General features: G+C 38.8%; 1 protein-coding gene across 13 annotated transcripts in view; it reads right to left on the reverse strand.

The window, feature by feature from the left end:
- ANK2 (ankyrin 2) overlaps positions 1 to 17,577 on the reverse strand; it is a 722,246-nt gene that overhangs the window by 113,825 nt on the left and 590,844 nt on the right. For 11 of the 13 annotated variants that reach the window (XM_047799241.1, XM_047799245.1, XM_047799250.1 and 8 more), the window contains 5 exons: positions 17,202 to 17,399; positions 14,684 to 14,782; positions 14,421 to 14,519; positions 8,265 to 8,363; positions 1,723 to 1,920 (listed from right to left, as the gene is read on the reverse strand). In XM_047799241.1, the coding sequence (XP_047655197.1) occupies positions 1,723 to 1,920; positions 8,265 to 8,363; positions 14,421 to 14,519; positions 14,684 to 14,782; positions 17,202 to 17,399 (693 nt within the window). The remainder of the gene's footprint in view (positions 1 to 1,722; positions 1,921 to 8,264; positions 8,364 to 14,420; positions 14,520 to 14,683; positions 14,783 to 17,201; positions 17,400 to 17,577) is intronic. The other 2 variants (XM_047799252.1, XM_047799247.1) reach the window with 1 other exon arrangement.

The following is a 17,577-nucleotide window of genomic DNA, read 5'->3' on the forward strand; positions in this document are numbered from 1 at the left end:
AGAAGGACAGGCTATAAATTATATGAGGATTTTCAATTGCAGGAAGGGTCAGTGCCTGCAACTCCCTTGTTTGTTCAGGGATCAATTATATGTTTGTTGTTTAGTTTCTGATTTTTTTAGTAAAAGATTTTATTTTTTTTACTTATTTATTTATTTTTTGTCTTTTGTTGTTATTATTGTTGTTGTTGTTATTATTGTTGTTGTTGTTGCTATTTCTTGGGCCGCTCCCGCGGCATATGGAGGTCTGGGAACATATGCTAGGGGTTGAATCAGAGCTGTAGCCACCGGCCTACGCCAGAGCCACAGCAACGCGGGATCCGAGCCGCGTCTGCAACCTACACCACAGCTCACGGCAACGCCGGATCGTTAACCCACTGAGCAAGGGCAGGGACCGAACCCGCAACCTCATGGTTCCTAGTCGGATTCGTTAACCACTGTGCCACGACGGGAACTCCTAGTAAAAGATTTTAAAGATCCTTTCTACCCTTCGGATTTGAGTATTTGAATAATTACCAACTTGTTTTACAGCCTCGGGCAACAAGGTAAGTCCTAACAGCTAGTGGGCTGCTCCTACCATGGAGAGGACAGAAGCCGCCATAATACTTTAGTTCATGTTTGCACACTTCCTTCCCCCCAACCCGGGTGCACTATTTGCACCTATTTATTATGAGCAAATGGAAGGTCTCTTTAATAATCTGAATCACTGTTTTTTTCTGGGAATTATTTCACCCCACAAACAGTTCACTTGTCGTAGGCTGTAATGTGCCTTATTCTCCTTCTTTTCTGCACTAGTCCAACTTCTTTTGCTCCAACTAGCTGTGTTCATGTTTTGTTCTAAGTCATATCCAAATAGTGGGTCTCAAATAGAATGTGACAGGTGGAAAAAAAAATAACTCTGCCCCAGCACAAAAATTTGAACATAAGAAGAATTCTTGGAGTTCCTGTCGTGGTGCAGCGGAAACAAATCTGACTAGGAACCATGAGGTTGCAGGTTCAATCCCTGGCCTCGCTCAGTGGGTTAAGGATCTGGCATTGCCATGAGCTGTGGTGTGGTCTGATTTGACCCCTAGCCTGGGAACCTCCATATGCCATGGGTGTGGCCCTAAAAAGACAAAAGACCAAAAAAAAAAGAAAAAGAAAAATTCTTCATGAGATGTATAGTCTTTGTTTAGATGACAATGACAACTGATAGAGTGTGATTCTCTAGTCCAGTTCTAATTGGGACAGAAAGGCCATACTAGCTGATACCAGGAGGGAAAAAGCAAGATAAAGTGAATTTCCAGGCAGTGCTAGAACTCTTATCAAAAAAAACACAGTATTGCTAATCGAAGGCAAATTTTCTCTCCTCATTAGTAACACTAGCTCAATGTATTTGGGGACTTTATTTTTTTCCTCTTGGGAATAGATTATAGATTTTATAATGGGAAGTGAAGAGAAAGTAGCCCTTGATTTATGGGAATTATTTTAAAGTACTAGGTGGTTGTTCTAGAAACAATAATGGCATTAATGAGACGAATGGAATCCTACATTCCTTACTGAAGATATTATATGTAACCTCACAATCCCCTTTGGTCATTTACAAAAATAAATCTAAAATATTCAAAGAGAAAGAAGTCAGAGGCCTAAAGGAGATCTGCACTTGTTGACACTCTGTGGAGCAGAGCAGAAGGAACAGACCTAGGACTCCTCCCGGTTCACGTGAGCACGAAGCCCTTGTCTTACCTTGGTAGCTAAGGAGTGAGCTGCTCCTGCTTCCAGGAGGACGGATGCCACGTCTACCTGGCCTTCCCTGGCAGAGATGTGCAGTGGTGTGTACCCATTTGTGGTGGCTGCATCTGGATGAGCCATATGCTGTAGAAGCAGCTGAACAATTTCTGTCTTACCCAGGCGAGAGGCAATATGCAAAGGTGTCTGTTCCTCCTACAACTCAAGTCAAGTAAAAAGTTAGTGCCAGGACAGACCAGATTTTTCCTGGTAATAGCTATCATTCAGATGTTTCATCATGGCATCCTGGAATCTCTAGGAACCCCTACCCAAAAGGAAATTATTGCTACTCTGACCACAATTTATGTTAGAGCTTGTTATCAAATGACCTGTTTGGTCACAAAAATCTTCCTTAGATTGGTTTAAAAGTAGAGACTTTCATGAATGTCATTGTTGGTCATTGTTTTCTGGGTATGCCAAAATGTTTCTCAACTCACTACAGCTTCAGCCCTCGTTTATGTTTCAATATAACCAGCCCGTGGTTCTGAATAAGAAAGAAATCTAGTCCAGAAGTCCGAAGACCTAGATTCTCATCCAAAAGCTTTCACCAAGAGACAGTATTTATTCTGGGAACTGTATCAAGAAAAAAAGAACCAGGGATGCAGGGAAAACTGTGTTCTTACTCCACTCTGCAAGCCAAGGATACAAACGCTGGTTATTTTCTTCAAGGAGAGACTGTGGATAAAGAAGATATTGTCATCTGACTTTTAACAAGGCTGTTTCAGGAAACATTGCAGACAGGGACGTGCATCCAGGGCTTCAAAGATGAAATGGAAGTCTGGCAAGAAGCAAATGGGGTTAAGTACTTGCCAAGTGGTTTTCATTTAAAAATACAGAGAGAGGATATAGCTAGTGTAATAACAGAGAGTAAGGACACGTGCAAGGAGGCTCAAGAAATCACCTGGCTCTACTGTGTAGTCAGGAAAATGCTTTCAGGGTTAAGAAAACCAGGCCAAACTATTCTCCTGGAAAAGAAAATTGTGTGTCACCTTAGTGATGAGAAGAGGAATAACTTTAGAACCTGCCCACAAAGGTGAGGGAGGAAAAGCGGGGTCAGTTTGCAAGGGTAAAAATGAATGGGGAAGATAATAGGGAAGAACTGTTCAAATAAATGCAGCATCTCAAAGTTGTAAGGAAAAAAGTATTAAGAGGGAGCTAGAGGAAGAGATGAAATGGCACTGTATGAACTTCAGGGTCTTGAGAGCGAACTAATAAATAGTAATAAGACAATTATTTTAGTAACAGAAGTGGAATTTTAGAAAAAAATTGCATTTTATACATTTCCCTCATGTATGATGAATATTCGACAAATCTTAGACTGAAAGGAAGGCATAAGATATATTATTCCACCATTTTCCAGAGAAAAGAGTTTAAGAGGAGTTAAACGAGTTCTCCAGGATTGTCCAAGGTCCCTCGGCTATTCCAACAGGACTTGAATTCAGGCACTGGATTCTGAAGACATTTCTTTGCCTATAAAGTCTACAGAAACAAGACACAATATGGGGGCCACCAAGAAAAATAACAGGACAAAGAGACTCTAGAGAGGAAAGGAGATATAACACTTTAAAAGAGAAAACTTTCTCTGAAATACAGAGGAGAAAAGAGAGGAATGGAGAGAATTAACAGTTCCAAAAATAAATGGGCAGCAGAACAAACAGATAATAAGCAAAAGACCAAAGAACTTGAGGACAGCCATCATGAACGTCTCTTGTTTCTGGGTTTCCGTTCTTGGCCTTCTCCCCAGCAGAATTTGATTGACACCCTTTCAGTGAATGAGGGGGAGAATTGGGGCAATGGGGATCCCTTACTCCATAGGGGAGAAGTGGCGATCCTTGACTGGTGGTGGCCGAGTAACTGCTTAAATTATTAACCAGTGTTTCTTGGTTCTCAGACCATAGAGCTAATGTATTTGTTTAAACAAACAAATAAGAAGTTAAGGAATAAGCTGTCTTGCCCGTTTTCTTCAATTTTTGGTACAATCCTATCTGAAAAGGGAAGACCATATAAATTTGGTAGGAAAGTCTTTCTACCTGTAATCATAGATTATAAGACCTTTGGAGGTTGGGTGATTATTTCCCTGTTGAACTGCAGAAGTTGAATTTGCAACCCCAAGCTAAAGCTAATTCAATCCAAGGCAAAGCATTGGGGAAGCACCGAGGAAAATATTCATGGGATGAATTAAAGGAAAAAAATGCAGGCCACCTGATCCCCAGGCCCCTTCCAAATATAAGGGGGCAATAATTCTCTCATCATAAAGCATCCCTGACTGTGATGCAGCCTGATACAGCCTGAGCTCCGCCTTACGAGCACTACGGACAGGTTCCTGAAATTAGGTGACTTGCTGAGCCTCCTGTCCCTTTACCAAAAGACAGAAGTGGCAATGACTGGGACAAGGTTCCAATAATTGATAAAATTTCTGCTACTCATTACCAGCTAACAGGATTCCCAAGGACCATATCTACTTGCAGCTAACTAAAGCTTCAAGTGCGTTAAGTTTCAAATGAGTTTAAGCCTCGGGGCTGTGACTGCTCAATCTCTAAGGCAAATGCCAGACCCCCATACTATGACAACAGGACATGGGCACTGAAAGCAAGAGGGCTCCCAGAAGGGCAGGTCCCAGTGGCCCTCTGGGTTATGTCCATGGAGGACTTTAGAGCAGGGCCCAGGGGGGCAGGGACACTGGCTGACCCAGGAACTTACGCCCCTGCAGCCTCTGCTCCCCAGTCTGTCCAGCAAAATATGTAAGTTCCCATGCTGGAGGCCAGGGATGGATACTAGTTGGGTTCGTAACCTGCTGAACCACAACAGGAACTCCTGCCTGCTCCTTTTAAATGAGAGATATTATTGCAATGTACAACTCTTCTTTCATTATATATAGGATGTAGGCAAAAATATTACTTAGCCTCATGATTACATAACCATGAGGTGTTATTTCTTAACTCAACAGAGAATATAGACTACCCAGAGATCTTGACCTTGGAGACCAGTGGAGTAGGTGGGTACAACTTCTTACTCTTTCCCCTTTGGGAGAGAGTGAATTGTAGAGTAATGGTATTAGGCTGTAGTAATCCACTCAGGTGGAGAAGGTGACTTATTAGAATCCAGTTCCAAAAGTTTGGTTGGATGGGAGGGAGAAGAGCTCTCTTTACATCTGAAAATGGGAGATACTGAGGCGAGCAGAGAAAAGCTAGAAAGATACAGAACAAAAAAGGAACTCTCTTATCCTTTTCTGCTCTAAGACTTCAGGCAAGTCAGCAAAAAAGGTTAGGACTGTGAGCCACCCTACAAGGGTTGTTCTGAGTGTTGACTAAGATAATTGTGCCGAAATGCTTTATGGATTAAAAACCACTGTACAAATGTTAACTGCACCCAGGAGTTCCATGAAAACATTCTAGTGTTAAATGGAAATAAAAACTCATGGTGAAAGTATAACTTAAAATAGAACATGTGAAAAAGAAAAGCTCAGACTTCTCCTTGCACAACGTATAATAATCCCAGGGTCAGGAGCACTGGCAGCGGCAGGGAGTTTGTTGGAAACGCAGGATGTGGTCCCCGCCCCAGACCTACTGAGTTAATTTGTATTTCAACAGGCTCCCCCACTGATCTTTTATGCAAAATGACCCTTGGGTAGCACCACTCTATAAGGCTGTGGTAGTTTTTCCTGTCCACACAGAAGGATGCTATAGAGAAGGAATTTCAGTTGCATTTTAGAGGTTTTGAGTTGAGAAAACAAATAAAAACAAAGGATGGCCTGAATTTGTTATTTACATATGGAGAGATAAAAGGTTAAAGAGGTTTATTTACATATGTAAAACCATGAGGCTAAATTTGTTACAACAGAAAAATAAAACAATAGAACTGATGGAATTTGCATGTAGAAAAACAAGTACATAAATGTTACAGTTATTTCAAAGGAAAGAGTCAGTAGCCAGTAGTTTCTAAGGGAAAGGTTTCAAATGGTATCCAAAAATATAATAATAAGAATAGGTGAAATCAATAACATAAAAAAATCTTGGCAGCAATATATGAAAATGAGCACATTTCCATGAAAAATAGTGAGTTATCATTTGAATAGAAATTATTAAGCAGTTTTGTTTTATATTTCGAGAGAGAAATGAGAAACTTTTTTATTATCAAGTATGGGTTGCAAAATATTTACCTGAACACTACAATTTGTGGTAAAATTAGTTCATGATACTCTGGGTGCATTGACGGGCTAGAGATTTTTTTAATAGCTGATTGTCAGGTAAACTTAAGAGGAAACAAAAATAAGCAAAGCGCAAAGGATTTTTAGGGCAGTGAACCTACTCTTTATGATACCATAAGGATGCGTATTTGTCCAAACCCACAGCATGCACGCTACTGTGAACTGGAGACTAGCACCTGTCCTCTGCCTCTGTACAGATTGAATCATGAGCCACTGCAGCTGCTGGCCCTCCACACCCCCTGAAAGGAGCTCGGGGCAGAGATCAGGAGTGAGGCACTTGGTGCTCTGGGAAAACTGGCAGAACAGGTCTTCAGATAGTTAGATATTTACAGGAGGTTTTATGAGCCCAAGTCCTGCATATCCTCGTATCTAGAAAAGCACTAAACTCCTTCATGGTGACGTCAGCTCCTCGTGACGAGCAGCAACCTTCTGTAAAATGTATGCTTGGTTGCGTGTCCTTCACCAAAATCACATATACACTGACATTCCCCGCTGCGTCTTTGGAGCTGTCGTTCAGAGCTATCTGAAATACTGCCTCCCGGGCGATAGTCCTCATTTTGCCCCAAATAAAACTTAACTTTCAACTTTCAGGCTGTGCATATTTTTTAGGTCGACACTACCTCGAGTGACCCCTAATGTAAACTGTAGGCTTGCAGGCATCCTGATGTACTACTAATGCAGGAGGTTCATGGATTATAAACAGCGCACTGCTGGGGGGGGGGGCGGGGGGGGGCGCGGGGGGGGGGGGACTGCTGATGATGCAGGAAGCTATGGGATCAGAGAGCATATGGGAAAATCTCTGTGATTTGTTCTGAATTTTGCTGCGACACTAAAACTGCTTTCAATAAATTAATCTTTAAGGAAAAAAAAAGGAAATTAGAAAAATATCAAGGCAGGGGAGAACACAGTTTGAATAAGAAAAGCACTTAATACATAAGAGCATAAAATACCAATGATGATCACCAAAGAACCTAAATTACGCTACTTGTACAATGGATAGAAAGGCTGACAAAATCCAAAGCATAAGAATAACGTCAAGGCTGTCCAAGTATCACTGGATTCTACATGAAGGTCTATGGAAAAATGCTATAAATTTTGTAGAGTCGGAGAATGTTAAGTCTGGAAAGGAGTTTAAAGGGTTTGTTTTGTTTTGTTTTGTTTTGTTTTTGTCTTTTTAGGGCTGCATCTGTGGCATATGTGGAAGTTCCCAGGCTAGGGGTCTAATCAGAGCTGTAGCCACTGGTCTACACCACAGCCACAGCAACGTAGGATCCGAGCTGCATCTGCGACCTACACCACAGCTCACAGCAACTCGAAATCTTTAATAACCCCCTAAGCGAGGCCAGGGATTTCTAAGTCAAAGCCTTCTCATGATAAAAGTGAAATGAGAAGTGAAATGACTTGCCTGAAATGACAATTTGTATGACACCAGCCAAATGCTTTCATTCCAATGCAATGCTGTATCTAAAATGGATTTGCTATGATAGGATTCAGGCTGATGTGAGTTTAGATACATCAAATCTTGAAGAAAGAAAGTTTAAATATTCCATGAGAATCTCAAAGATGCTAGTGTAGAAGTTAATGGAACAGTGTGGAAAAGGAAAGAGAAGATATTGATAAGATAATTGGTGTAAAGGAAGAAGGTGAAAAAACTGGAAGCAACTTTTTTTTTTACAAAGAAGAAGAAAAAAATCAACTTGTGGCGGAATTATAAATAAGAGAATCATGTACTCTCCTGGGTCAAAATTCTTATATTTTAGAATAGCGGAAGGGCGGAATGTCTTTTAAATATGGAAAATTAGAGTAAGAGGGAAAGTAGAACTCATTATAGAAAGGAGGAAAGTAAAACTGATGAAGGGAAAACATCAAAATTTTGACTATGATTTGTTTTTTAAGTAACTGGTGAGGGATGTCTATGGAACCTCAACTGGCTTTGGTGGCAAGAAATAAGTTTTAAGAGGCATAGTATCTATGTTATGTAATAGAAGTTAAATGTTAAAATTCCTGAAAATGAAGACCCATATTAAAGTGCTTTCATAGGTGAAAAAATTATCAAAATGTTAGTTGACGCCAAATTTCTTAGATGCAAAATTATACATTTTTTTCAAATGTTCATGTTTCTGCAATTGAAGGGCATTTTCCATTGTATATATTTACTGTAGCAGTTCCTTTTTTTGCCTGAAAAACCATTACTGAATTGATGCTTTCAGTCCTTGGCATTTCCATATCAAGAGATGAAGAACAGCAGCATGGAACTCCTGCCAACAAGAAAACCCCAAGCACCAGCACCTACCCTGGCTCTGGCATCGACGAGAGCACCGTTTCTCAGGAGGCATCGGACCACTTCCACCTGCCCCGCCCGGGCTGCCATGTGCAGTGCTGTCTCCCCACGCTGCCAGGAAACAAAGACCTGAATTTACTTATTGAATCATAAGTAAACCCTCTGCTCTGGATGGCAAAGAATAAAAATGTGCCTTTTGTGAAGGATCACCTTATATTCAAAGGTTTAAGAAACCTATGAAAAGGCATAATTATTTCACAATTCTTTTTTTTTCATAATTCTTTAGTCTGAAAAAACACAATTTTGAATCTTCTCCATCTTCATAAAGACAAAATTTTTTTTCACTCCACGACAAAGTAGTGAATTATCCAAACATCCAGGAGACCCTGAGGTTTACCTTCACAATCAATGTGGCAGAACGTAAATTGCTTTTGGTGCTACGAGGCTAACGTTCATCCTTCAAACCTAAAATCTGTCACACTTGACTATGTGTTTTCAACTTGATCCCATTTTAATGAGAAACTCTAGATGCTGAGGATCAAGTCAGTGGAGTGCAGAAAAAAAACAAATCATATCATCTGTGCCATACATAAGCTATTCCTTTTTAGAATTCAAAATTACTTCTGCAATAAGCTATAATTGTACATTAGATTTGTTTTTGTGTTATGAGACTAGATAAGGACTATTCATATGAGAAAAATGATTTGCCCAGGAGTTTCCCTACTTATTATTGATGAGTATATTTAATTATAGACAGTGATTTGAGAGACTGGCTGAGAGATGAGTAAAGCAGTGTTAACAGGGCCATCAGTTGAGGTGGGCAGCACGGAGCTTCAGGTCTTTTCCTCAAGTATCTTTATGCTCTATCAAGGAGGACACACTTATCAGGAAATGGTAGCCTTACCCTGCAGCATGAAGGATGATGGTTAGACGCAAGGGAATTTTCTCATTGGGAAGTCTGTTAATTACTGCTTCTAAGAGAGGGATTTTTTTTTTTTTTTCCAATCAGCACATCTTAAAACCATACGTAGTTCTAAAGAAGATAGGAGGTCATTCTTTCAAACAATTGTACAGTTATAAAAGAATAAGATACTGAGATGAAAGTTATTTTAGTCACCACAACTATGCTAGCAAATAAGGTTGACATCAACCAGGTAAAGAAAACCATTCCAAATAATCTAAATTGATCTCAGGATTGGTTACAGTAATTGGATAATGTCTGATGAATTCCAGTAAATAATTTTTTTCCTGATTCCTTGCACAACAAACCCTTAAACCCAGAAGATTTCAGATGAACTTTAGTTTGGTACCTAGCTCACAATTCATTTTTTTTGCTCATATACAGAGACCCATTCCTTATAAAGTTATAAGACATTTATTTCTAATGATTTGATTTTGAAAGCATTCAACTGAATATCTACTCTATTTTCTCTTTTGTTGATGACTCATTTATCCTGTAATGGCCTTATTATCAGGTGATGCCTTTTGATTTTGTGAAATAAATATATCTGGAGTATGTCATTATATAAAATAACATTATAGGAATAGCAGTATTTGTTTTCAGACTTTGGATTTATGGCAAGATTTTTCCTCTTTAGATAACCATGATTTCTAACTTTTCTATCTCACTCAAAATCTGTCTCTAAATAGATAAAGCTAGATTTTCTATTAAAAAAAAAAACCCTCAAAATTTTAATGCATTTCTAAGACTTATAATAGTCCAGCAATTTTACTAATTTTGGTAGAAATGAAGACAAAAATTGCCTTATAAGAAGTTAAGTCAAAGAGGCCTCAGTGATGAATTTATATATTTATAATCCAAGCTTTGTCAATAAGGGGTTTTCAAAGTGTAAAATGTTTCCAATACCCTTATGTTCAGTATGCCAATACCCTTATTTTATACTTATTTTAAGTTACTTTTTATGGTGTTTACAAATTTGAAATTGATGAGTTAGATATAAAACCTAATCTAAAGTATTAAACATTATCGTCAATGAAAAGTTATACATCAAATGGCTCTCTACTTTAAAACAATGGTCTTGTTCAATACTTGCTTAATGACTTTTGTGTAATCAACTTTTATCATAATTTGCCCTTACCCTTTTATATTTATGTTATCCTCGTTTATATCAAATCATAAATAAAAAAATGAAAGAGGGTAGATAATATTTTAATCAATAACTTCCATTTCTCAGTTATTGGGTGCCTCATTTTATTCGATGCCCTGTATTATCTTAAGCTAATTAACTTTAAGGATTAGGGGAAATTCTTAAACATAATATGAAGGGTGAACTTAGCCATGAATCCATCGATTTGCTGTTAAGAAGGAAAACTCGGTAGTCTCCCACACTGCACCCTGGACAGCCCCCAAAGAGCTTGGATTTTTTCCTCCCACAATTGTCAATGAATACTTTGAATCATGGATGTATTACCACTGGCAGTTCAGCTTTCTAGGTTTTAAAGTTCATTTGTGAGCTTTCTGGAAAGGGAGTTTTGGGGGTCATAATCTCTGCATGTGATCGAGTTATCGGTACACTTCACACTTGGAGTGAATTTTGAGACAAAAACAAGACTGGCAGGAGAATGTATATGCTCATGTCCAAAGCACGTACTAAATTTCATGCCCCTCTTCCCAGTTGTTAAAAATGACTCTGCTGACAGCTACATTGACTTCCACTTTGGCTGCATCAGTTGGAAAGCATCAAAGCACAACAGACAGCATTGCATTCAAAAATGCAACATGACTTCAGGCAACACACAAAGGCTCCAAGGGTGGGGTGTTCTGGGGTCAGGGAATGATCAACTCTGACACAGCAAGCAGGCAATCAGTGCTCACACAGTTTCTAAATCAACCTGCCAAGAGTTTTGGATCCAGTAGCTACATCCTCATGTTCTGATAATACATCCCACTGCTAGAGAAAGTTAAATCCTCTAAATGTAGGCTTGCCAAATTTAGCAAATTAAAAATACAGGATGGTCGGTTTAACTTGAATTCTAGTCAAAGAATAATTATTTTATTATAAGTGTGTCTCAGCTATTGCATGGGACAAACTTAAACAAAAAACAATTATTTGTTTTTTTACCTAAAATTCAAGTTTAACTGGAAGTCCTGTATTTTATCTGGCAGATGTATCCTCAGGGAGCAGATATTGTATAGAGAGGGTTGTCGGATAAAATGCAGGACTCCCAATTAAACGTGAATTTAACTTTAACTCAAAATTTGAATCAAACAAAAATTGAAATGAACAAATGAAAAGCAACTAGGAGAAAGGTTGAGGAGAGGATTACACTGGCAGGTGCCTCTCAATTTGTATTGAGGGGGCCAAAGGAAAGAGTATATAACTGACAAATGCAAAGATAAAACAAACAGAAGAAATTTACAGTGAACAACAGGTAAAAAATAAAGTTTAATAAAGTTAAAAAAATAAAGTTTAATACAGCAATTGCCTGAGTTCCTGTTGTCGTGCAGTGGAAACGAATCCGAATGGTATCCATGAGGATGCAGGTTCAATCCCTATCCCTGGCCTTGCTCTGTGGGTTAAGGATATGGCATTGCCATGAGCTGTGGTATAGGTCGCAGACACAGTTCAGATCCCGCGTTGCTGTGTCTGTGGCCAGCAGCTACAGATCCAATTCGACCCTGGGAACTTCCATGTGCTGCATGTGTGGCCCTAAGAAGAAAAACAAAAAACAAAAAAAACACAGCAATTGCCAAATCTGGGAGTATTTAAGAACCTAAGGGATATCAACATTTTTATTGCTTTAATTAATATTTTGTTCATTTTTATTTGAAAATCTGTATGTAGCCTGTATAGTTTTTGTTTTTTGTTTTTGCAGAAGGGAGCATACCAATATAGAGTAAATCCATGACCATCAAATAATTTGGAAATGGTCAGTGAAAAAAGCAAATTAAGAGTGCCACAGCATCACACAACCATTTCATGTGGCTTTTCTTTGATGATTTTGCAAAAATCTCCCCTCAGAAAGATTAACATAGGGATTTCAATCAAACATTGCATAGAATATACTTGTCTAGGTTATTGTTATAACATGGTAACACAATTAACATTGCTCCTGTGATCCTATAGGTATCGGAATGCAAAGAAGTAAAATATAGAATAGTGGGAAAATAATCAGATAACTTCTTTTAAAAGGTACTAGTTTGTGGAGTTCCCTGGTGGCCTAGGGGGTAAGGATCCAGGCGTTGCCACTGCTGTGGCATGGGTACCTGCTGTGGCCCAGGCTTGATCCTTGGCCTGGGAACTTCCATACACTGCAAGGGTGGGCAAAAAAAAAAAAGTACTGGTTTATATAGATCTCAATTTTAAAAAGGAAGCTGGTCATCTTTGGACAGAAAATGAATGCTACTAAATTATTTTCAAGTTCTAAGAAGTGACCATAAATCAAATTGGCATGTTGTAAAATTACTCTTATCCTTAATGGACTGACTAAAAATTAGGATATAATATTATCACTTTTGGATCAATAAGCTGCAATTAGGGGAATGTAGAAATATATTGCATTTCAATTTCTTTAATGGTTTCATACTCCAATTGTGAATAATATGGAGAGTATTAAATCACACTTAAAAATCAAATATATTTATTTCACATAGATTTTTTGTTCATAGGTCAGAAACTTGAGCACAGATATAGCGTGTAAAATACAAGAAAATCAGAAAAATGAGAGAGGGTATACAAATAAAAAGGGAAATTGAACCTTCCATTTCACCACTCATATGGAATGGGATACCAAAATTAGCAACAGTAGTAAATCAACTGCCCTTTTATTTATTTTTTTTGGCCAAACCTACGACATGTGGAAGTTCCCATACCAGAGATCGAACTGGTGCCACAGCACTGACCAGAGCCAGATCCTTAATCTGATGCCACCAGGGAATACGTGTAAATCAACTGATATTGAAAATATGATTCATTTTAATAATAAGCACTAACATTTACTGGGGGAGAGTTATTTCTGTTGAATGCTTTTAAAAAAATCTCAGTATTCTAGTGGGTTCTGGTGAGCTTCAAATACATGCAGAGCAAGTTCTCTTGCTCAGGAGAAACCTGCATTCAGTGATCAAAGTTTAAGTGGGCAGACTCCAAGAAAATGAGAGAAATATAAAGACATGGGAAGTAAAAATCCCAATTTATATCAGGTAGAAGAATCCTGGAATAGCCTTCATTTATTGGCAGAATAAAAGTTGTCTGGAGACCAACCTAGATTTCAGGATACATGGAGAAGCTGCAAGGTATAACTATTTTAGCAACCAAAATCAAACCAAAAGGAAAAATCAGAGTAAGGTTAGAAAATGGAAAATCCATATAACTGAAGGAGGGAGAATTTGCTATTAAGTAAAAAATCTCCTAATATTGGTCTATCTCTGGTTAATCATTTGATATAATTGATAATGGCACTGACTTGATATTTTAACCGAAATTACCTAGAAAACGACTCACTCAAGCAAGGAGAGTGAGCCTTGAAGATTTGATTCCAACCCAGCATTCATTCATGCTCAGAGGAAATTTATTTATTTATTTATTTATTTATTTATTTATTTAGTCTTTTTCCAGGGCTGCGCCCACGGCACATGGAGGTTCCCAGGCTAGGGGTCTAATCGGAGCTGTAGCCGCCGGCCTACACCACAGCCACAGCAATGCCAGATCCGACCTGGGTCTTCGACCTACACCACAGCTCACAGCAATGCAGGATCCTTAACCCACTGAGCGAAGCCAGGAGTTGAACCCACCACCTGATGGTTCCTCATCGGATTCATTAACCACTGAGCCACAAGGGGAACTCCTTCAGAGGACATTTAAAGCAGATTCATTAACCACTGAGCCACATGGGGAACTCCTTCAGAGGACATTTAAAGCGTATTTTGGTTCAATCGGTATTTAAGATGCATGTTCCATTCATCTACACCAGGACACTGACACGGTCTTGCTCCAGAGCTTCCATTTTCTTCTCTAGAACATTTCTTACCCTATGGAGGTTCTTCTCGGCAAAATTCTAGCAATGATTTCAATAACACATTATCACGGGCCTCTTCTCAAAGCTCAGATGCTCAGCTTTGATGACACACACACAAGCATCCCTGCACACACCCACACACTTCCTCTCGCGCTCTCTCTCTGTGGTTATTCTGACCCAAGCCATACTCACAATGTTAGTGACATCTGGAGAGGCTCCGTTCTGCAGCAGAAGGAGGACAATGTTCAAGTGGCCCATGAAGGCAGCCACATGTATTGGTGTGAGGCCAGACTGCGAAACAAAGCGACAGTTTTACTCCTCTGCACCGGTGGGGACTTTGGGGCTTCTTCAGAGAAATAAAACTTGAGTGAAGAGGACAGAAGATGAGTGAAAGGAAGGGGAAGCGGGCGTCAGAGAAGGAATGTTTCGTGACAAGTGGAAACATTTTTTTCTACCTCTGTTATAGCTTGGATTGAAGCCCCATATTTCACCAGCAGTTCCATGACTTTGATGCGGTTTTTCTTGCAGGCAATGTGCAGTGGAGTAAAACCATTCTGTGCAAAAGACAATCAAGTTAGTCGAAACCATGCAGAAACGATTCTCACACACCTCCATGCTGGCACATTGCAGGCAATACTGTTACACTGTCACGTAATGTTCTCATTTCTTCAAACGCTGTGGGCATTGGGCTTTGAGGGAAAGCAGTAGTGTTTTCCCAGAGGCTGGAACCTGGCTTATATGTGGTGGGCATGTCATTGTTCGTGTGGTTACAGAGAAACCAAAAGAGAGGAAAACTACATGGGCCTGCTCTTCTAAGAAAGAAAAAAAGTGAGGCAGTTATACTTTAGAAGTTCTAAAATGTTTTAAGGTATACTGACTGGTCAGATGATGAAATGGCTTAAAGATACATCAAAGATGAGCATATGCTTTTTTTCTGATGATGGGCCATTTCCTGGAGTGAAAAATTTTTACCTGTTTTATTTCGAAAATCTAAAGATATGGTTGCCTCTATAACATGACTGCCTCTATAATAAATCTTTCAGCTTAGCTACCATTTTCTTTAGGGAAGAGGTGTTGCAAATTAACAGAAAGTGTGATTTGTGCTGATAATTTTTATATATAGAAGTTATATTGTTTATATTAGAAAGTTTTTATAAGGAGTTGTTGCATATTGGCGGAAATCATTATTTATTTGATAATATTTTATACCTAGAGGTATAGTTCCTATATTAAAACATTTTTATAACATACACCAACTAGATTCTTTTTTTTTTTTTGTCTTTTGTCCTTTTAGGGCCGCGCCTGTGGCATATGGAGGTTCCCAGGTTAGGGGTCTCATTGGAGCTGTTGCTGCCAGCCTACACCAGAGCAACAGCAACGCCAGATCCAAGCCATGTCTGCAACCTACACCACAGCTCACGGCAACGCTGGATCCTTAACCCACTATGCAAGGCCAGGGATCAAACCTACAACCTCATGGTTCCTAGTCGGATTTGTTTCCACTGCACCACGACAGGAACTCCCACAGATTTGTTTTATTTTTAAAGGAAATGATTATTAAGTTCCTGATTATTTTCAAGAAAAGTATAGAGAATTTCTGGAATAATTGGGAAAAGATATCTCTTGGAAGCAAAGGAATGTGAAGTCTTCAAGGTACTTTCTAACATTCCGTACTAGGCTAATGGGCAAGAATTGAGAGAAATTACATAAAAACTTATTAACTGCCCCTGTGCTTAATTCCTATGTGTTATATTTCAGTATTATATTTTTATTCGAACAGTGATACCTCTGTATAGAATAGTTCTATCAGTTCTGCTAGTTAACAATCTTGTATATCCCTGTTGGGACTGCTTATCAGTCAATATTTTTCTACATTAGCAGTTGTCAGGAAAACCTATGATTTTTCTTTAACCTAATGACATTATTGTTAACAATATGTATTAAGCAATCTCCCATTCATGAGCTCTGTAATAAGCCAGATATAAATAACCACATGAATATGTAGCTCTTAAAAAATCGACGATAATTAGATTATGATATTTTACAAGCTTATTGACCACTCTCCAATTGAAAATGAGTATTTTTCCTCCTTATAAGAAAATATATATCCTCACACAACTGCACAGAACCCTAAAAGTATAGTTGCTTCCCAGGCAATAATGAAAGAAATCGATTCCAACAAAAAATTTCTAATGAAAGCAAGATTTAATATTTGCTAATTCTAATGACATTCTCTTAAATACTGATTGTCTGAAGACTAATTTAACTGGCCTAAACCATGTAAACAAATAGAAAAAAAGGATTTGCTTTTAGTTTGAGAATCAGGAAACAAGAGGAATAAATTAGTCCATATCTAATACTTCCAATGATTATGGTTAGAATATAAGTGAAGCAAGGAAGATTTATTCAATATTAGAACTTGGGAAACACAGAAGCTGCTCGAGGGGCAGTCTCTTAAAGGTTTCTCTTGAGCAATTCCTGAAATAGTTTATAAACAAATGCTCTCTGAAGCAAAAAGATGCTGCGCATTACTTTTCTATTACCCTATGGTTAAGTAATCAGGTCAATAAGGAAAATCTCCAAGTGAATTCTACATAGGCTTACATTTTACATGATCGGACATAGTCGAATCTATTCACCACTTAAAGCCTTTTTCCCCCAGAAAGAGATGAATAAAATTCAACTTCTTTATAATTTTTTTCTGACCCTAGAACTTATTTGATAATTGCCTATTTTTTAATTTCTATATTCCATTTCATATTTGTCTACCACTTGCTAGTTAGGGAAATGTTACCTTGGTGTTCTCGTAAATCTGTCCTTGATCACCATCATTTAATAACACGTGGGAGGGGACAAACAGAATTAACTACATATCTGTAACCATGCATGGCTGGTGTCTGCACCATGGGTCAATCAGTGTGGGTCTGCTTGGGTTGATCTGTATTCAGTTAAGGTGGACTGGGCCAGGTTTACCAGGGCTCTGGCGTTGGGATTGGCTCTCTTGTCCAGAAGGAGTTTGGTTACACGGTAGTGGCCACAGTGTGCAGCAACATGGAGGGCTGTCAGGTAGTCCAAGGTGACGTCATCAACAGGTGCCTTGTGCTGTAGCAAGTGCTTCACACATTCCACGTGGTCACCCTGTGCCGCCATGTGAAGTGGAGACAGCCCATTCTGCACATCAAAAACAAACCAAGTCCACATTTTAGTTATTACTTTCAGATTGTGAAACACAAAGAAGTCCATTCCTGGTCTCTGGTACCATTGGGAGCAGAGAAAAATAATTTCCACTTGCTATCTAAATCAACAGCAGATTTTGTTTGGCAGAGAGGGAAGATAAACCAAATGTTTA

The sequence above is a fragment of the Phacochoerus africanus genome, chromosome 10 (assembly GCF_016906955.1).
Source record: "Phacochoerus africanus isolate WHEZ1 chromosome 10, ROS_Pafr_v1, whole genome shotgun sequence".
In the NCBI taxonomy this organism is placed as follows: Eukaryota; Metazoa; Chordata; class Mammalia; order Artiodactyla; family Suidae; genus Phacochoerus; species Phacochoerus africanus.